At 51.0% G+C, this 21,091-nt stretch overlaps 1 protein-coding gene across 3 annotated transcripts in view; it reads right to left on the bottom strand.

Moving 5' to 3' along the window:
* Window positions 1-2,020: 2,020 nt before the first annotated feature.
* The window catches only part of Itgb5 (integrin subunit beta 5), a 99,208-nt gene continuing 80,137 nt past the window's right edge, over window positions 2,021-21,091 (bottom strand). For 2 of the 3 annotated variants that reach the window (XM_048794397.1, XM_015486719.2), the window contains 5 exons: window positions 11,940-12,162; window positions 7,927-8,027; window positions 5,196-5,315; window positions 3,414-3,580; window positions 2,021-2,729 (listed from right to left, as the gene is read on the bottom strand). In XM_048794397.1, the coding sequence (XP_048650354.1) occupies window positions 2,634-2,729; window positions 3,414-3,580; window positions 5,196-5,315; window positions 7,927-8,027; window positions 11,940-12,162 (707 nt within the window). In that variant the 3' untranslated portion in view covers window positions 2,021-2,633. The remainder of the gene's footprint in view (window positions 2,730-3,413; window positions 3,581-5,195; window positions 5,316-7,926; window positions 8,028-11,939; window positions 12,163-21,091) is intronic. The other variant, XM_048794398.1, reaches the window with a different exon arrangement.

Here is a 21,091-nt window from a genome sequence, read left to right as displayed (position 1 = left end):
GAAAGTAAGAATATGTTCTTCTGGGAATCACTAAATCGGATGCCATCAAATTATAAAGCTTCTACACAGCCAAGGGAATGATTAAGAGTGAAGAGAGAGCTGAAAATCTATGTCACCTACTCTTCCAACAGGGGATTACTATCCAGAGTATAATTAGAACTTGAAAAACTTAATGCCAACCCCCCCCCCCAAATAACCAATCAATAAATTAGCAAAAGAATAGACATTTCTCAAAAGAAGAAATATAAGTGGCCAACAAATATATGAAAAATTATTCAACATCCTTAGCAATCACGGAAATGCATATCAAAACTACACTGATTTCATCTCCAGTTAGAATGACAATCATCAAGAATGTAAATAACAATAATTGCTGGTGAGGATGTGGGAGAAAAGGTACATTCATAGACTGTTGGTGGGACTGCAAATTAGTATAGCTACTTTGGAAAACAGTGGTAGATTCCTCAAAAGATGAGGCATGAAACTACCATATGACCCAGCCATCCAGCTCATTTGATTCCAAAGATCTAAAATCAGCATACTATAGTGATCTATGCGTCTCAGTGTCCACAGTAACACAATTCACAATAGTCAAGTTATGGAACCAGCTTAGGTGTCCCTCAACAGATGAATAAAGAATAGAAATAAATAAAATATTTTTTAAAAGAAAGAAAACGTGGTGTATAGATATACAATAGAGTTTTACTCAGCCACAAATAAGAAATGATGTCATTTGCTAGTAAATGAATGGAACATCATGCTGAGTGAAATAAGCCAGACTCAGTCAAGGGTCAAATGTTTTCTTTCACATGTGGGAGAAGAAAAGAAGAAGAAGACAAAGGAATTGAAAAGGGATCTCATGAAAATAGGAAGGAAACTAATAGGGGAAGAGGTTGGAGGAGGGAGGAGGGGAGGTCATAGGGAAGTCCTGGGGAATGAAATCTCCCAAACTATGCTACGTCCATGTGCGAACATGATACAATGAATCTCACTTGTATAATTGTAATGTAATAATTAAAACATTAATGGAAGGGAGATCAATCAGTAGAGTGGAGCAATCAGATGGGGGAGGCAGGATGGAAGGGAAAGAAAAACTACTGGGGAATGAGATTGATCAAATTGCATAATGTGCATGTGAATATGGCATAATGAATTCCACTCTTATGCATAATTATGATGTACAATAAAAAAGGAATCTGTTCTTTTTGCTCCATGTAATCAGCCCTATTGGCTGACAGGCATTTGTCTTAGCCTTGGTAAAATGAAGTCAGGGGAATTTAGTCCAAGACGGAGAACAGATGAATTAGGAACGAAGGCATAGTAGCCTTGAAGTGACACAAACAGCAAAAATGATCAGTGAAGAGGTTTGTGGAGGGAAGAGCAGGCATCAGAGGCTGCCACTCTGGATGATCTTGAGCCAGGGGTCTTAGTGCCAGATTGTCACAGTTAGCCTGACACTTGGGCAAGACACTCACCTTCTCTGTGAATCGGCTTCTTCTTCTGTAAGTAAGGCTATAGGATCAGAAGACCTCTGGGGTCCCGTTCATCTCTGACGGAATCTGAGGGGCCTTTAGGACTCTACAGGAAACAAAAGTGGAAATGAGTTTTGTGTTTGGGGTCTGGGCGGAACATAGGAGTTGGGTGGGGGAAATGTCACCGAGGATGATATATAAGAGGTAGTTTTGGGAGGAAGGCATAGCTTGACCCTTTGTCATCTGTACCTTCTATTTCCAGTTTCAGCACCTTAGAACAGAACAGGACAGAACGGGGGGTGGGTGGTGAGTTTCATGCCCGAGTGGTGGTTTTCATGTCTACAACTCTGAGCAAAACCTGGGAGGGACCAGAGGCACTTGCTCAGAGCTCCCTTGAGCTACCCTGACTTTTCTGACCTCAGGGAGCCCTCTCTGAGGAGCCTGCTCTGGAGTATCAGGCTGGCTAGGGTCCCTGTCACTGGGGCAGCAGTCAAGACCATTCATTAAGGAACACACATGTCAGAGAGCATCAGGCAGACACCAGCGCATTTTGTTTGAATCTTTACTTTCAATTGCAGACAATCTTTTTCCATTTCATTACAAAAGTACTAAACGAACACAGACAGGAGAGGAAAACAGACGTTCGCAAACTATGTACCTTCAACAGGCACCTAACAATCCATCACCAACACCCATGTGCAGGGCACGACACCAGGCGGAGGATTCCCAGCCCTCAGAACTACGCCATAAATGCATGATCTTTTTATTACATATAAAAATGACCAACGGGAAAAAAATTCAGGCCACAGGTTGGCTTTGTACACTCTGGCCCTTCCCGGTAGCCTTCTCTCTGGCCAGCGAGGGAGGCAGAAGCAGCCCAGCATCCCAGCAGTTCATCAGGACATGGCGGAGAAAGCCAGGAGCGCCAAGTCCTCTTGTTTTTCCAGGCTTGGAGGGGAGGTGGCCTTGCGTGGCTCTGGCCCAGCAGCCAGGTGGCATGGCCAGGCGCCCTCCTGGGCAGGTGGTGGGCTCCTTGCCCAGGCTGGCCGGAAGGGCTTCTCTGTGCTTGCCTATCTAGGGAGCCGTGATCACGTGAGCAGCTGTCCAGGCCTGGCAGTCTTTTTTGTTAGTCCCTCTGTACCTCTCTGGGAGGGGGCGCTGTCAGTCTACGGTGCCGTTGTAGGATTTGTTGAACTTGTTGAAGGTAAAATCCACAGTGTGAGTGGAGATGGGCTTTCTGTAGAGGGGGTTTGAAGCCTGCAGGGTGTGACGGTAAGAGGACTTGTGTTAGTTCTCCCATGTAAAACAACAAACTAGATGCCCTTCCCCTCATGGTCAGTCGCCAGGAAGGGGGCAGGCAGAGCATGCAGCTGGGGGGCCACCATCTGTGCTCTAGGGCTGGCTCTGCTTCTGACTTGCTCTGTATCCGTGGGAGAGTCCCTTGCCTTCTCTGAACTTTTACTCTTTGTCTCTGAAATGAGGCATTGGGTCTCTGAAAGCCCTTTCCAATTGTGACAGACACTCTCTCCTGGGATTCAGTGGGGGCTTCCCGTGTGCTCAGGCCTTCACAAACCTGCAGTCTGCCTGGGGAGACGAGGCTTCCTCAGAAGAATTTCCTAACAGACCATAGCAACTTGCTTGAGCTGCTCTTCCATGTGCCCACTGTCTCTGAGCTGTGTGGACTCTTTCTGCTTGAGCTGTGCCAGGTGACCCTGCCCCACAGCACTCCCAGCCTGGGCCTGGGGCAGGACTCTGTGCAGAGAGGCCCTCTGTGCTACAGTCACGCACTGTCATTGTCTAGACTGGGCATAGCCCTGTGGGTGTCACTTCTTTATTTTTAATGCTAAAGATGCCAGGGGACCACTCTTGCTAACACACGGCTGAGCTCAGACATGCCACCGGTCTGGAAGGCTCTTCTGCGCCCCCGTCCCCTCTGCTTACCATCTCATAGCGTGCCCTGGAGCGTTCACTTTGGAACTTGGCAAATTCTCTTCGGTCATGGATGGTGACAAGCAGCTTCCAGATGGCCAGGAGTGCAATCCCAATCAGGAGGATGCTGCCGACCACGGCCAGCAAAATGGTCATGGCGTTGGGGGCAGTCCCACACTCTGAAAAGAGACCAGGAACATGGGGGGTTGGCAAAGCCACCAACATCTTGTGCCCCTCCTGCCCCCAGCCTCAGGCACATCTGAGCTGAAAGATGTGCCTCCCCCAGAGCCTTCTCCTCTGCCCTCTCCTAGATCCCCTGGTGCCTCTGTGTGACTGACAGCGGGGGGCGGGCAGTTTTCCCCAATGTGCAGAGAGTGAAAGATCCAAAGAGGGACAGTGACTGTTCCAGGGTCATGTGGCTAGTTAACAGCAAAGTCTCCATGAGAGCCCTGGGGCACAGCTGCACGTCCCCTAACAGACCACGCCCTCGCCTTGGCCCGCCCAGGCTCCAGAACAGGACGCTAGACCATGGCCCAGTGTTCATGTCCGTGTTCTCAGGGACAGACTACAGAGAAGAGGGGCATGAACCATTTCCACAAGGGCCAGGCTGGCCAACATTTCTAAACCCTTAGTGTGAAGGAGCCCCTTGGATCAAATATGCTTATTTTCTTTTTCTTTTTTTTTGGTGGCGGGTGTGGGTACCAGGGATTGAACTCAGGGGTACTCAACCACCGAGCCACATTCCCAGCCCTTTTTTTTGTGTTTTATTTAGAGATAGGGTCTCACTGAGTTGCTTAGAGTCTCACTTTTACTAAGGCTGTCTTTGAACTTGCAATCCTCCTGCCTCAGCCTCCCGAGCCGCTGGGATTCTTTTCTTTTTTTTTTAATTGGTTGTTCAAAACATTACAAAGCTCTTGACATATCATATTTCATACATTTGATTCAAGTGGGTTATGAACTCCCATTTTTACCCCGAAGTGTGTTTATTTTCAACAACCACAGAGACAGTGCTTGAAAACAAAGCCTTGTTCTGACAGGCACATGTCCTGGATTGGGACTGCAGTTCCCTGGGTCTCTGGCCATGGAAAGTAGGCGAGATGATTTGGTTCAATTTGGAATAAGCGTTTGCAATGCTGTGAATTGAAGAGAGCAAAACTTTTTCTGCTCTCTTCAGTCCAAAGAAGAATAAAAGCGGATAATCTAGAAATCCCAGTTACTTCAAGGCTGTTGGTCCTTGGGCTCAACACGCAAGGCTGAGTTGTTGGTGTTCAAATGAAAGTTGGGCCCCTGCAGTGGCTCAGGACGCTGAGTGTGGCGGCCAGCAGCAACACTGCCCGCGGCGCTCCAACTTCCCTCCTTGGCATCCACCCTGGGAAGCCTGAGCAGCTGGCCAGGGCAGTGTGCACACCCAGATGCTCACTGACTCGAGCAAGGGCCCAGCCCTGATGGGCCAGACCTGGCACCTCCCACCCTCCCTGCAGAGCACAAGGGCTCCTTCCTTATTAGCTCTCTGCCTCTGCCGAGATGACATTCCCGAGGGGCATGTCCTGCCCTACTATGGCTCCTGTTGCCCCCACAGCTCTGCCCTCATCCCAGGCCCCCAGCTGTGTACCCATCTTTCTTCTAAACCCTAGGAATCGGACAACGGTGGCCTTAGATCCTGATCTTCACAGTGAACTGTATTCCTGGGTTTGGGAAGGATGGTGAGGGGGGTGCTGGGGAGGGAATGGGCCACAGCCCCAGAGCAGGGAACAGCATCAGACACCTGGACCCAGGGGCTGGGGTCCCACCTACCTGGCTCCCTCAGCACCGTCAGGTTGGTCTTCCCACTGGGCAGGTCTGCGTAGCTGAACGTCATGATGCAGTCCTTGGCAGTTTTATAGAAGCAAAGCACAGCCTCCTGGTCATCTTTGACTAGAAGAAAAGCAAACAGAACGTCCTGAGCCTGTCTCTGGGAAGCCCAGAGCTGCTGGTGGTCAGGGCGGGGAGCGGGCACCTCGGAGAAGGAAGAGGAGACAGAGGGGCTGAGAGGGGTGGCAGGCTTTCCAATGAGTTCAGGGGTCTCACAGCGGGATCGCAGGCCCCCGGCTGACTTTATTGCTCTGGCGACATGTGGATCACATCAGAGTCTTCAGCCCTCTGAAGTGTTTGCTGGGGATGAGGTGAAAAAAGGCAGCCTTGAATGGGTGTGGGTGGGAATGGGTGAAGGGAGTCGATGGAAATTAGGAGGATAAAGAAAAGAAAAAGCCACCCTGACCGCTTCCTCTCCAACTCCCAGTCCACTTGGGTTGAAAGCAGGCTACAGAGGCCAAGAGGCAGCTCTTCCCTGAGATGTAAAACCAAAAACAACCTCCAGAGGTGAGGAGGATATTTGAATGCAAGGCTGGTCCCCTGGGTGACCCCGCATCCAAAGATTAAGTGAGCCAGTGGTGGAGGTCGGGCCATTCCCTGGCCCTGGCCTGGATACCAGCGGGCCTCACTCCCCAGAGTTAAGCTGCTTCCTCCCTGCCCCATGCTGCCTTTGACCTGTGGGAAGGAGTCCCCGTCCCCTGTCTAGGCATGGTGTTCTGTGGCTTCCCTGGGGTTACAAGACTGATTTTATTTTCCCCTAGTACCTGGGATTAAACCCAAGGCTTCCTGAATGCTAGGCAAGAGCTCTGCCACTGAGCCACATCCCCGGGCCTTTGTAGTTTTTATTTTGAGGCAGGGTCTTGCTAAGTTGTCCAGCTGGCCTCTCCCTTGTGATCCTCCTGCCTCAGCCTCCTGAGTCCCTGGGATTACAGGCATGTGCCCTGGTGCCCAGCTGCAAGACTGATCTTTAGGAGGGAAAGGGACTAGAGAAAAAGGGTGAGCAGGGAAACAAAGGAAAAGGAAATTGGGCAGCAATCACAGGTTGGCCTGAGCAGCAACCAAAGGTTAATGTTATGACATGAAACGCTTTTCCACTCTTGCCCTTTGAACCTGGTTGATCAAAGGAGTTTTAACATGGGAGCTGATACATTAGTGTGGTTATCAAACACAAAGGTCTGGACTTTTCTCTCAGCCCCTTCTCCAATGCCTGGGATTCATGAGGGCAAACGTTTATTTTAAAAGCCTAGGAAAAGGGTAAATGATGAGCTGGAACATGAACTGTATCTGCTGATTCACCTCAGAGAGCTGGATTGTGAAGCAGCTGTGCACGGACCAAGATAATCACTTCAACAGATGCTAGAAGGCCGCTTTTCTTCTTTGACCACTTGTGTCTGGCTCTGGGGAACTGGCCCTGGGTCTGCAGGCAAAACGTGACATATACCAGGCCCCAAGTGGCAAGTCAGAGGATGGGTAGGAAGATGGTATCTCAGGCACTATGGTGAGCTCCCTGCTGTCACCTCAGGCATAACATCAGCACCTGGCATAAAGTAGATGCTCAAGGAATATGTGTGGAATAAATACAAGACTTGACATTCTCTGAGGCCATCATTTAACCAAGCAGACAGTCAAAATCAGGGAGGTGGGTGAGCTGAGGTTGTGGCTCAGTGGTAGGGTTCAATCCTCAGCACCACATAAAAATAAATTAATTTTTATTTTTTACAAAGGTATTGTGTCCAACTACAAGTAAAAATTAAAAAAAAAAAAAATCAGGGAGGTGGGAACAAGGAAGTCTACAAGAGGTAAGCCAGGACTGAGACAGACAAGAGGCAGGGGCCGGGAGTTTGCAGAAGCTGCAGTCAAGGCAGAGGCAGGTCTACAGCAAGAGGTCTTTGGGGGCACATTCACTTTCCAGGTATGTAGTCTTTTTTCCCTCCTTCCATTTTTAACCATTTTAAAAATACATAGTCAGTTTTAGTAAATTCACCATGTTATATAACCATTCTCATTAATGCTAGACCACTTCCATCATCCCCAAAAGAAATCTATACATATTAGCAGTCAATGCCAATTTCTCCCTCTCCACAGTCCCTGGCCATCCCTGATCTCCACTCTGTCTCCACAGGCTCTCTCGCTTTGGGACATTTCAAATAGAATTATGGAATGTTTTCTCCTGTTGGCATTGTTTCACTTAGTTAATGTTTTTGAGACTCACCCACCTTGTCACATGCGTCAACTTTTCACTCCCTTTGATGACCAATGAGATTCCACAGCATGGACAGGACACATTTTGTTTGCCATTCATTAGTGGGTGGACATTCGGGTGGTTTCCAAGTTTTGACTCCTGTGACTAATGTTGCTATGGGCATTTGTGTGCAGGTGTGTGTGTAGACCCAGTTCTCTTGGGTATAGACCTGGGAGTCAAATTCTGGATTGTGTGGGGATTCAATGCTGAACTATTTCCCAATTGCCAAGCTATTTCCCAATGCATCTGTACCATCTTACAGGCTTGGGGACTCAGCTCAGGGTCTCTATGCAGAACCAGAAGTCATGCCAAGAAAGCCTAGGCTGGACTTCCTAACTCGGAGTTAAGCCCACCCTCCTCTCCACAGAGGAGGAAATCTTCAGGGATCTACAGGGACCCCCAGCGGCACCCTGTCCCCACCTTGACACTCACCGATGGTGTCCACCCACGTGATCACCTCATCCTTGCACAGGTGCTGACAGGTCTGATTGTCAGGTTTCCCTGAGTGAAGCAGCAAGCACTCAACGCAATCTCTTTGGAAAAGAGGAAATAAATGTGGCTGTTAGATTCTGTGTGTCAGTCCCACCCAGCTCCCCAAAATACAGGACCTGAAGGCTTAGCTGGTCCCAATTTCAGAGGTCTAGTCTCAGGGACTCTCTGCTCTGCCTTCTTGCTGCTGTTGGTGGGCAGCCCCAGGGTCCGTGGAGGGACACAGGTCAGCTTACAGTTGTGTCTGGTCTGGGGAGTCACCTTGCCAATAACAGACTTTGGAATTCTGATGACAGGAGCCAAATCCACCTGCACCCTGCCATGCCGAACACCTGGCTGAGGAGATGGCTTCAAGCAAGAGGCCCCTCCCACACACTGGACTCACCCAACCACACCACAAAAGCCACATCTCTGAGGTTGGGGCTTCCTGGGCAATTCTGGCACCCATGGAGGGCTGAGAACCACTGTCTCAGAGTCCTTCAGGCTCCAGTTCCTTCCCCATCCTAGGTGGAGCCCTCCTGCCAGGCTCCCCAGGGCCTTGCTGGACGTATACCTGGTAATTGGTCTACTTTAGAGTCTATCCAGGCTATGGAGACCCCACGTGGTATAACAGGGGCTTCTTTAGAAGAAGGATGAGAAGCCAAAGAGAGGCCCTATGAATTCCTCTCCTCCCACCCCAGATACCAGCTGAATCAGACAGTGTGTGAAAACGCTTAATGACAATGCCCCCAGGTGAGTGGTTGTCACCACACTTCACATAGTCAAAACCTGATTCAGACATTCTCCCTCCATCTGAGGTCACCCCAAGGAGACCAGACCTCTGAAGGTGCAGGCTGGGAAGCAGGCTTCTGCCGAGGAGTGTAACACTTGGGGTGGGCGTGTCCTATCTCTGAGGGTGTGCTGCGGGGCCACACAGAGCACACAAAGGCCAGGGAGAAGCTAACTCCAGGGAGGAGAAGGTCAGGCCAAACAACTCAGCTGAGGGGTCGAAGGTGGTCCTCAAGTCGGGTGGGAGCCCCCAGGAGAGTGCTTTTGGAAGCTGGGTTAGGGCTCAAATCTCTGTGTCCCTGTGACTGCTGTTGGCCCCAGAGTGAAGGGTGACCTCACAGCACCTCAGCTACACAGGGACAACTATCCTGCTCACCCCAAGACCTGTGGGGACCCTGAGAGCTACATGTCTGGAGATCCCTTTGGCAGACTGTGGAGAGATTGCACGTGGCCTTTACTATCTGCTCTTTTTTTTTTTAACATCTTATTTTACCTTCATTTACTTCTCTTTATTTTATTTTTATGTGGTGTTGAGGATCGAACCCAGTGCCTCATGCATGCTAGGCAAGCGCTCTACCACTGAGCCACAACCCAAGCCCCTATTAGCTGCTCTTTAATTCCAGGGGATGGAGAAGCTTCTAGTGTGGGAGCTGCAAAGTGGGACATGAGAACAGGATGGGAGCTTGTGGGTCATTGCAGCAGGTCCCCTTGCAGGGGAGGCACATGAAGCCCAGATGGTATTTATGGCAGAGCGGGCCCCCACACCCAGGCGTCCTGCCTCAGACACACCCCTCCCACTTCCTCGATATGATTAAGGAATGGGCAAGGAGTGGAACAGGGAGAGAAAGTGGCCAAGCCTTTCTAATGAGAGTAATGGTATGCTTGAGCATTCAATCATCCTGGAATTGTTCACAAAAATCCTACTCTCCTAGGCCTGACTGTGCAGAAGCATTCTGGAGCTGGGAACCTGAGCGTAAAGCCTGCATTTCTTCTGACAGTCCGAGCCCTAGACAGCAGGCAGCGGGGGCTTGGTGGGGGCTAGGCAGGGTGGCTCCAGGGTTGTTCATTCAAGTTGGCCTGGCTGGCCAATGGGCCAGCCTCCTGGATTAACCCACAGCAAACTGGATGGCTGCTTCTGGTCAGGCTGGGATCTATAGGGCCTCTCTGCCCTGCTGTCTTAAACTACAGCCCCAGGTGCCCTCCAGGAAGGACTCCCTAATTATCCAAGTGGACGTATCAGTTTAGCTCATGTTGCCCACACTGGCTGAAACTTGTGTTATGTATTAAAGTAAGTCTGGCTTTTTAAAAAAACAAGTTGCCGAGAGAGAAACTTTGCTCAGAGCCTGTTAATTGAAATCAGCTGGCGCCCAGGGTGAACTCACCCAAAGTGAAGGGTGTGTTTGGTTAGTTTTAGAAGGTGGAGACTGGTTGCCCTGAAACCACAGGAAAAAAAAAAAAAAAGGATGTAGGACATTCAAAGCCTGATGGCCCTCAGCAAAGGAGCAAGTAGAGAACTGGCTTGATATAAGTCACTGTCAAAAGAACTTTGTTTAAAAACAAAATTTTAAAGTTGCAAGTAGGTTGTGAAAGAGAATGGAGGATCAGTGTGGTCTAAAGACAAAGACAAAGGAACAGTAATGCGTCCTTACGGCATCCTTGCTCTCCTTGCCCCTTTGGTGCTAATAAATCATCAAGTCTATGTCTTCTGGGTAATAAATACTTTCAACATTTAAAGCGATGGCTGTTTTCCCCTGAGGACTTTTAACAGACCCAAGCCAATCCTGTACTGCCCTGTGGCTCCGTAGAAGTTTGGGCTCCTTTTTATTAATGTCGTGTGTGATGCCCTGGGTTGGCCCCCACTCTGCATAAACCTCATACGCCCCAAGGTCTGAGAGCAGCACTCCTGAGGTCTCTGCTAGTGGGAGCTGGAGGCGCATCCCTTGGGTACAACATGCTGTGATGGCTGTGACTCCAAGCTCACGTGGGGACAGCTATTTGGGCTCCAGTCCAGGACACCAATCTCCTTCCCAGTCTGTTTCTATCTGGATCTCTGTGTCTTCAGTCTCAGCAGGTCTCAAGAGGATCTGGCTTCCCTCTCTCCGACGCACCCAACCCCTCCAATTAAACAAAATAAGACCCTGCCCTGTCCATCTTGCCTTTCCACCATCAGCCAGCTTTCAATTACCCGCACTTGGGCTTATCTGTGGCAAATATCCAGCCCAAGGCCCTGCCACCAGATCATTTCTAAACACAGACTGACCAGCAGCCACGCGGCCCTAGGGAGCATGAACTCTTCATGTCCGCCTGGGCCAGGCCTGTGGAAGGGAGTTCTGCCAGCAGAAAACCACCCAGTTGCGTTCCCCAGCCAGAGAAACACTGTGCGTGTTATTGCTGCTGTCATCTGTCTGGGTCCCTGCTTCACCCCCCCCCACCCACCCCGGCTTTTCAGCTGCTTCACCAGCAAGTTTCAAGAGCGAACCTCACTCTTGCTTTCCAGGGAGCACCACGGCTTGAGCTCTGTGACTCCCCGCCTCGAACTCTGGTAGGGTCAAGGCAGGGCCACGGGGAGGCCAGCGTGCCAGGCTGGGCCACTGAAGGCCCAGTCGTATCTAGAGAATTTCTACATTCGGCAGCAGCACAGAGCCCAGGGCCGGCGCTCCATTATCAGTATAAATGGAGCAGAAAATTCAACAGCCATTGCGCTTGTTTCTGGCATGCCTTATCTAGGTCGGGTGCCTTTCTATCCCATTTACCTTCTGATTATGTTTTGTTTCGAGCAGCAGTTCCCATACGGTGTTCGTGAAACCGCGTTGGGAGATGTTAATGGGGAGGATGGAATTCATCTGGGAAAAGATGCATACCGCATTTCCTTTGGAGAACACACAATAGCGCACTCAGGGCTCTGAGAAGGCACTGCATTTAGTACCAACACCAGTTTAATTTCATTCAACTCGGTAATCTAGTAATTTTTAAACTTGTTTAGGAACAGAATAGCAGTCTTGTTTGTGTGTGTGTGTGTGTATGTATGTGTTTTCTTCTTCTTACAATATACCCATGGAACCAGCATTTCAAAGCTACCACTTCAGTGACTATTAGAAAGAGTTTTGTGGGCAGTGGGGAGTGCAGCTGGCTGGCCCTGAGGGCTGCCTGGCTGGAAGACAGGCATGGGCTGAGCGCGGGGCTGTTACCTCTTGGTGCTGCAAGCATCTGGGCAGGTTGGACACTTCTCACATGTCTCCCCAAAGGCTCCGGGCTCTGTGCACTGGCATTGCCCACAGATGCAGTTCCCACGGTTGCTACAGATCTGCCCATCCTTGGCCTGGCACGTGCTGATGTCTGTTGAGCAGTTACAATTGTCCCCAATGTAACCTGCATGGCACTTGCATTCTCCGCAGTGACACTCACCATGGCCTGAAAGAGCACATGAGACACATCAGGGCTACCCTTCTTTATGCAGGAATACATAATTTCCCAGCACCGGCCATGTGTCAGCCTAGGGATACCACAGAGAACAAGACTGCCTGTGGAGAGTGTCAGGAGAGAGAGCCAGAGAGGGCTTGGTGCTGACATGGAATAACATACTGGGCCTGGAGGGGTCAGAACTTGACCAAGTCATGCCACAGGATCAGGACTCAGGAAAGCTTTCTGACTCAGTTGTTATATGAGTCATGGTCCCCAAATATGTCTACACCTTAATCTCCAGAACCTATGAATGATACAAGATGAAGTTTGGCAGATAAGCTTACATCAAGGGTTTTGAGATGAGGAATCCTCTGCTTTGTCTAGGCAGCCCTAAATGCAGTTGCAATGTTCTTATGAGAAAGAGCAAAGGAGGTCCAACTACAGAAGGTGGTGGCTGTGAGAGACCAGATGCAAGATGCTCCGTGGCTAGCTTGGATGACCACAGAACAAAAGGCCATGAGCCAAGGAAGGCAAAGAATGCTGCTCTAGAAAGCCAGAAAAACAAGGAGTGCATTCTCCCTGAGCCTCGGGAGGGAGTGCGGCCCTGCAGACACCTTGAGACCAGCCCATGACAATGACTGCAGACTCTGACCCCCAGAACCTCAAGCAAATCAGTCCGTGTTGCTTCAGGTCACTAAATGTTAATTTGTTACAGCCACGACCAAACTTCACAGTGGTCCTCCCTCAGCCCTAGATGCTGACTCCTTGTTTTGGCCCTTGTGACCTGCAGCCCCGGAAGGAGGAGGAGCAGAAGCTGAGAGCAGAGACAGCAGCACTAACTAGTGCCCTAAGACCTCAGGTTAGGAACCGTTTGCCAGGCTTTCAACTCTGCTGGTTCTTACAATAACCGGATGAGGTAGGTTTTGTCCTTCTTATGCTCATTTGATGAGCCATGAAACAGAGGCAGAAAGACAAAGCAGCTTGTTGAAGGTCATATAGTAGTGGCACTATAGCCCAAGGCTTCAACTCCAGGCTCTGCTGCCTCCTATGAACAGGCCCTGGCCAAGACGAGAGCCTACTGTGGCCAGTGGGCTCTCCCTCTTTGGGGGTTGGGGGTGGCCCTGTCCTCTGCCCACAGGGCGTTGGGCATTGCTTTGGAGTTCTGCAGGAGTCTAGGGCAGGGGCATCATGGCTCAGAAGACTGTGTGTGTGATGTGAGAGTGGATGACTGTGGCAGTGTGTGTGCTGGACAGAGAAAAACATGGACACTGTCATCCTCCCAGGAACCTCCCTGTGACCACTAGACAGTGTGAACTGAGTGTGACCGTAACCTAGGTCACGACCTGACCCCAGAGCCTCTTCACTGGCTACTTAACTTCCTGGCCCTGCTTCCCCGGTTCTGTGTGACCTGTAGTGTCTACGACCTGCAAGGGACAGGGAGACTGGAGAGGCCAGGCCTCCCAACTCTCCCACGCAGCACGGCCTCTCCACTCACCCAGGCAATTCTGAGCTTCAGCACATTTCACAGCAGAGCTGCGGCATATGGCAAGGGCCCTGGGAGGGGAAGACGCGGGGCCTTTGTGAAGACGCCAGGCCAGGAGGAGGCTGAGGCATGCAGCTGGCATGGGATGTGGATGCCACAGGAGGGCACAGCGCCCTGCTGCTCCAGGGTTACAAATAGGGAGGGACAGCAAGTGGCACAAGGCCACGGACTTGGGCATGGGTTTAAGGACTGCCCCGCCCTCACCACACCAGAGTGTGGCCAGCACTGGTCTGGGGCCGGGGTAGCAGAAAGCCCCACAGGAAGTCTTCCCAGATGGAATGGATGCAATCTCTGCACAGCTCCCCCACGCTCTGGCCTCGGGACCACACTGGTCAGGAGCCTGGTTTAAATTAAAATGGTTCACTGTCTGGGGCAACCACCCCCCACTAACATTTCACTATGGAAATTTCCAAACCTTCAGCAAAGGATCATGCAATGAACTTCCATACACCCAGACTCTCTCTCAGGCACGCATGTGTTGCTTATCACATATCTACCCATCCATCAACCTGTGTTTGAAAAATAATGCTTTTTCAAAGTGAGTTTTCATCCAGGGTCACTCCAGGGTAAGTTTTTCTGTGGCTCTGGCACTTTCCAACGGCTTGTGCAGTACCTCATCCCAGAAAGGAAAACTTGAAGAAGTAAGAGGCACACTCAGGGCCATATTTACAACCTTTTTTTTTTTTTTTCAACCTTGATTCTGGCAGCAATATAAATTTATGCAAATAGAATCTGACACAATATTCTCAAGTGTGGAGATGTGAGGGGAGGCAGGGATCACTGTAGAAGGGTTTGGATTTGGGGTGCAGTAGTGAGGGAAGACCTGCTTCTCTGGGACGGACTATCTGGATGAGAAGGACTGCTACCGCAGAGGGACACACTCCTGTGACTCTGTACCTCTCCTGACCCCATGATGGTGGGGCAGCAAAGAAGCCCCATTGTTAGGGGCAAGTCTGATACCTCATGGGACTCACAGTCCAACCAAGGTCAACGTGCTAAGTGGGCCCTAGCTCTAGGGTTCAAGACAAGAGGAGTTAGGAGTCAGGGGCAGGGTTGAGGGGGAGCTGGGGATTCATGGGAGGTCACCCCCGGAGATGAAAGCTTCCTCAACCTGAGCTCAGCGAGGATGGGGCAGGAGAGCAAGGGGGTGCAGAGAAGCTATGGGGTAAACACAACATGAACAGCCCAGCCCCTTTGGTGGGGGTCAGAAGATGGGGGCAGCTGAGGGGTGTACAAAAATCCTCATCCACGTGGCTTTCTGGCTTCTTGATGACTCTGAAGGAAAGTACCAGACCAGAAGAAGGTCCAAGGTCCATACGTGGGAACCCACTAAAGCCACAGAATTCTTGCCCGTTGTACTGACTCTTTGAACAACTCTAGTTTGGTATGTCATTGCCTTTCAAAGACACTTAGGGGCTGTGGCTGTGGCTCAGTGTTAGGGGGCTTGCCTAGTATGCTCAAAGCCCTGGATTCCATCCCAAGCACTGAAAAAATAAAAAGTTTAAAGCAGCCATGGCAAAGAAAGATGTGGCACGTGCCACTATGTCCTCCTTCACACTTGCGTCTGACATTGTCATCTTGTAACAGGGTTCTTTTCCAGGGAGCCTAGGCTTAGCCTCAGAATCTTCCTTAACACAGTAACACCCAGGAGTTAAGGAGCGGGTACACAAGACAACTACTTGCCATTTTGGCTTAAATCTTCTAAGTCTCATTTAGAAAGTGTAACTCACACAGAGTGTCAAAAACTAGATCTTTTTATTCTGACCCATATGACTTGATTCCTGCAGTTGGACTTCCACCTGCCTTTCCCCACCTCTGCATGCTCAGAGATTTGCCAGATCTTCTGGTAAAAGATCTTTCTGGTAGAAACACCATTACTAAAATGACAAGGTCATTTGTTCCTGTCCCAAGGATCAATAACCTATAAATCACCAGCCACGGGGACTGACAATGCCCAGAGGACCTAAGTAAAGACTCTTCTTCAAAACAAAGCCAATTTCTAATGCTAATTTCTGGGCAGTGAAACGAATTTAACACTGCTTGCTTAATATGGAACAGACATAAAAATATTTTCACCACACAGATGGGGATATTGAAGGCCACGCCAGAGCTCTGTGTAGACTGTGAACCGCGCTACACGTGCAAGTTGTTATTAACACTACCTTTGTTAGAATGATGGATAGCTAAATGGACAGGAAGTTGTAAATGTGCCTATTTATATGGAATTTCAGCTCTGCGGAGTTCAGCAGCTTTCTATCAGCAAAACAGTGCTTGTGTGGGCAGTGGGCCAGGCCTCTTCGCCTCTTTTATAAAGTAGAATGCCGGCTATTCAGAAGAGGCCTGGGCCAGAGGAGGGGGAACCAGTGGCCTGGAAGCCAAAGGAGGCTGGAGAGGAAGCCCAACATTAATGCTCTGCAGAGGTCAAGGAGGGCAAATCCCGCAGCGGCTGCAGTTCTTGCCACGCACTGGTGGGGGGTGCCAGTGGAGGCTGAGGGCAGCGTCCAGCCTGCAGGGAGGTGAGCAGGTGGCCACTTCCGCAGGCAGGCTGGCTGGCTGTGTTGGGCGGGAAGGCTTGGGGAAGGGAGATGGAGGATTTTGCAGACAGGATAGATTGCCGCATTCTCCTGACAGAAGAGAAAGATTCAGGAGGAAGTTCTCGGGGGAAATGGAGGGGCTGAAGAGAGTAGCAGAGAGGAACGGGAGACTGTGACAGAGACAGATGCTGGGGCCCGGGTCTGATGGAGGCACTTAGTCTAACTGGTGATCAGCTCCCGAGGAGCTGAGGGGTGTGGGCTGGAACCAAAGTTAAATCTTCCTCTACCATTTGCTGTCCCCCTGGGAAAGTCCCTGCACCTCTCTGATGATCCATTCCCTCTCTTTGTGGCAATGTCATGAGAAATATCAGCATTGTTCAGCAAGGCTCCTGGCATCACCTCTGGCACATGGGCACCCAGGAAATGGGAGCCGGAATCCCTGTGACATCCCAGATCTGGACATGGGACTCAGAGACCCCTGTCCACAGGGAAAGGCACGGTGCCCAGGCGGAGTAGGAAGGGCGCAGAGTAGGAAGTGCATGAGGCAGGTATGGAGGGGTGACCAGGAGGTCAGTGACGGGGATAGTCGATCCTACAGTGGGATGGCACTGCCTCAAAGGCAGGGGAGGGAGTCAAGGGGGAAGGGAAACAAAGGGCTGAGGGCTGAAGGCGTTGCTGAGGAGTCCTCCCCACCATGCTCTCAGGGACAGTGGTGTGCATTTTTTTTTTGTACCAGGGATTGAACCCAGGGCTGTTTAACCACTGAGCCACATCCCCAGTCCTTATATTTTATTTAGAGACACGGTCTCACTGGTGCTGGGGATTGAACCCAGGCCTTGTGCATGCGAGGCAAGCACTCTACCAACTGAGCTATGTCTCCAACCCTGCACCTCACTTTTGCTGAGGCTGGCTTTGAACTTGCCATCCTCCTACCTCAGCCTCCTGAGCTGCTGGAATACAGGCATGAGCCACGGCATCTGGTGCGGGTGTGCATTTCTGTGTAAGCCCCTCCTTCAGAACACCAGGGTCTGAAGGAGCTGCTGGGTCAGTCCCCCAGAGCCTGGGTGGGGAGGGCAAAGACTCCCAGACCCCACTGAAGGAGCTCCCTGCTGTCCTTCCTCCACATGCTGCGGGAAGTCCCCAGTGGAATACAACTTGGGATCAGCTGGGAAGGGAAGTAAGCCTGGCCTTCAGCCTGGCCCCTGAGGCAGGATGCAAGTGGCTCTCACTCCCAACCCAGGAACGAAACCCCTGCTCTGCCTCAACCTCATGCTCGACTCCATGTCTGATGAGGCCCAAAGTGGCCGTGGTGACCGGACCAGCTGGAGGGCAGAGGGCCTGGAGGAGGAGGGAGCCAGCGTGGACTGGGCAGAACTGAGCTGCTGGCATCGTCTTTCGTCCTTAACTCAGGAACAAGGGTCACAACCAGGCAGACGATGGCCCGATGGCCGATGGCCCGTTGGGGTACAAATCACCTCTAAACAGCTGGTTCAAAACACGTTCCCATCTAGCTGTGGAATGCACTGTGGTTTCCCAGCTTCCCTCAGGGCGGCCTCTCTCCCTGGGGAGTCCTTTCTGACTGGAAGGCTGAGGAGGAGAGGACAGCTCAGCCCCCAAGACAGGAAGGGCCCGTCCTTTCTCTCCCCTCCTGGACCTGTCCCTTCTCTCTCCTACGCCCACCGCAGATGTCTCTGCCACTCCCACTTCTTCTTCCTGGCAGTTTCTCCTCTCCCCTGGAGTCCCTATGGAGGTCTCTCCCCCTCCATGTCCCCTCTCCCCATTTTCCCTCTTCTCAGAACAGGCGGGGGTGTCAACAGGAAGTGGCTAAAGAAATTGAAGGGCGTGTGCTGGAGGCTTTGGCCCATCTGGGGTGATTTCCCTGTGTGTTCATGTCAGGTCTCACATGTGTTCTAGACCTCTCTGGGTGAGACCTTGGGTGCGGCTTCTGGAACTCTCCAACAACTGTCATCAGAGGGACAGGAACCAGATCAGCAGCTCTGTGTGCTTCAGTCACAGTGCCGGTCACTCTGGGGCCCTGCAATGCCCAGAGCCAGAATCACAGCCCGGTGATTGCGCCTGAGGAAGGGAGAGTATGGCAGGCCCCAGCCACTGACATTATGTGAGGCTGCAGGCCACCCTGCAGGAACACCTGACCTAGGGGCAGGCTGGGCTTTCTGTGGCCAGACAGATCCCCAGGCTTCCAGGGGAGATGGCCTCCGTCTGCTGCTTTGAACAGGAAGGGGAAATCCCTCCTGAGCTGCGCTATTCCTGGTTCTCCGTTGACAAGCAGGCTGCAGTTACGTAACAGCCCCTCCCATGTCCTCACATGTCCTTGCCTGGCCTGTGTCACCCAGTCTTGTTCCTGTGAGAATGTGCCCATCCCACTATTCTACCTTTCCCTCCATGCACGGGCCTTGCTTCCAGAAAGATAAAAGAACTGGGATTCCTGAAATGCCCAGGGCACAGGACAAGCTCCCAGGTCCCGCACAGGCCTGGGGTCAGCAGCTGCAGTTCCTCGGCAGCAACTATATCAACCTTGGGGAAGGACAGGTGGCTCTGGTAGCTTTGTTCTTCTCACCACGGGTTCCCTGAGCCCGTGAGCACAGTATCATCTGGCTAAAGGGAAGTGATGATAGAACTAGCCAGGTGAGGGCGGTTCCTCCTGCAGGAGAACCCTGCACGCAGTGGCTTCAACAACCCGACTCGCCAGCCAAGAGCCTCCCTTGCTCAGCTTACTCCCTTCCCATCACTGCCCTGAGGCTCTGGGACTGCAGACCAGAGTATTGTTTTTTAAAAATTTTTTGGGGGGTGGGGTACTGTGGATTAAATTCAGAGGCATTCAAATACTGAATCACAACCCCAGTCCTTTTTTTGTATTTTATTTAGAGATGGATCTCTCTCTCTCTCTCTCTCTCTCTCTCTCTCTCTCTCTCTCTCTCCCCCAGGGATTGAACTCAGGGCACTTGGCCACTGAGCCACATCCCCAGCCCTATTTTTTATTTTATTTGGAGACAGGATCTCACTGAGTTGCTCAGCGACTCGTTTTTTGGCTGAGGCTGGCTTTGAACTCACGAACCTCCCACCTCAACCTCCCAAGCTTCTGGGATCACAGGCACGTGCCACTGCGCCCAGTCAGTGTTTTTAATGGTGGCGCTGTGTGCTCTCACCCACCTGCTTGCTGCTCTGGGCAGCGGCCCAGTGTCCTCACTGGTCAATAGGGGGTAGCACCTATCTCACAGGGTTGGGGAAATACTTTGCAAATATGCAATAGAGAAATGTACAGTTTACTTTGCTGAGGGAACTTCTAATTCCATTAAACCATTAAAATCATTAAAAACTTTATGGAACATGAAAAATATTTGGATCCTGAATGTCGCCAAGAGGCCTAGGTGCTGAAGGCTGGCTCCTGGGTGGCTCTATTGGGAGATGGTGGAGGCTTGAGGAGGTGGGGCCTAGCGGGAGGAAGGTAGGTCATGGGGTTGTGTCTGTGAAGGGGATTTAGGACCCCAGCCCCTCCTTTCCTTCTTTGCTTCCTGGCCCCATGGCGTGAGGAGCTCTGCTCTACCATGTGCTCCCCTGTATGATATGCTGTCTCATCACGGGCCCCCAAACAACAGGACCAACTGACCAGACACTGAAGTCCCTGAAATTGTGCCAAAATAAACCTTTCCTCTGCTTAACTTCATTCTCAGGTATATTGTCATAGTGGCAGAAAGCTAAACAGTCAGGTGTTCCTCTAAACACTTGATACCAATGATCTCATTCCTCCTAATAACCCATGCAGCAGTTACATGACCTAATTTTTGCATATGTGGAAAATGAGACACAGAGAGACCCAGTAAGCTATCCAAAATCACACAGCAGGCAGGTGATAGGGCTGGAATTTAAATGATATTTGTTTGACCCAGTAGACTGTACCTCCTCTCCAGTCTAGCCCAGTCAGGATTAAATGATAAAAATGTAAAACAACACAGACGATAGAGGGTTAAGGTGATGCAGGGTGCAGAATAGTAAAAAATGTGCAGCAGTCCTATCCATAAAAGTCTGGCTGTTTTCATCAGGGATCCCTATGTCACTCTGGGTCTCTTCTTGGTTTTCTTCTTTTAGGACAGGGCAGTGGCCTAGATGAGCTCTCCAGCTCCTCCACTGCCCACATTTGGCTGCTACATATTACCTCTGGGAGTGGGGGGGGGAGCTGGGGAGCTGGGACAGTCCTGGGTCAAGTGCAGGTTTTGAGATGGGGGAGGTGGGGGGGCTCTGGGAGAGGAGGATTAGCAGGAGTTCTGAGGTCAATCTGTGAGGAGGCCTAGAGTCAGCAGGCAGCCAGAGGGAGGGTATCTGGAAATAAGTGAGAGAGAAACTGGAAAGTGCAAGGGGCGTCCTGCTGGGCTTGCTGTGTGGGTAGTAGGTGGCTGGGTGGAGGGGGGCCACGAGCCTTGGGGTCAGGGGGTTCCAAGTGCCTGCTCCAGGAGCTCAGGTTTATCCGTCAGTCCCAATCCACCTGACAGTCAACTCCTGGCACTGGACACTCCCCAGGTCCACTTCTCTGTGGCTTCCTCCACTGTGTTTTCTAAAATGTGAGCTAACACTTTTGCTTAAAATCCTGCAGTGGCTCCTTATCACCTTAAATACAACTCTATCTATCTATCTATCTATCTATCTATCTATCTATCTACATTTTGGTACCAGCGATTGAACCTAGGGGTGCTTAACCACTGAGCCACATCTCCACTCCTGTTTTTTATATTTTATTTAGAGACAGGATCTCAATGAGTTGCTTAGGGGCTCACTGCTGGCTCGAGGCTGGCTTTGAACTCGTGATCCTCCTGCCTCAGCTTCTCGAGCTGCTGGCATTACAGGT

The sequence above is a fragment of the Marmota marmota genome, unplaced genomic scaffold (assembly GCF_001458135.2).
Source record: "Marmota marmota marmota unplaced genomic scaffold, marMar, whole genome shotgun sequence".
In the NCBI taxonomy this organism is placed as follows: domain Eukaryota; kingdom Metazoa; phylum Chordata; class Mammalia; order Rodentia; family Sciuridae; genus Marmota; species Marmota marmota.
Note: the sequence above shows the minus strand (reverse complement) of the source record. Positions and strands in the feature narration are given on the sequence as shown.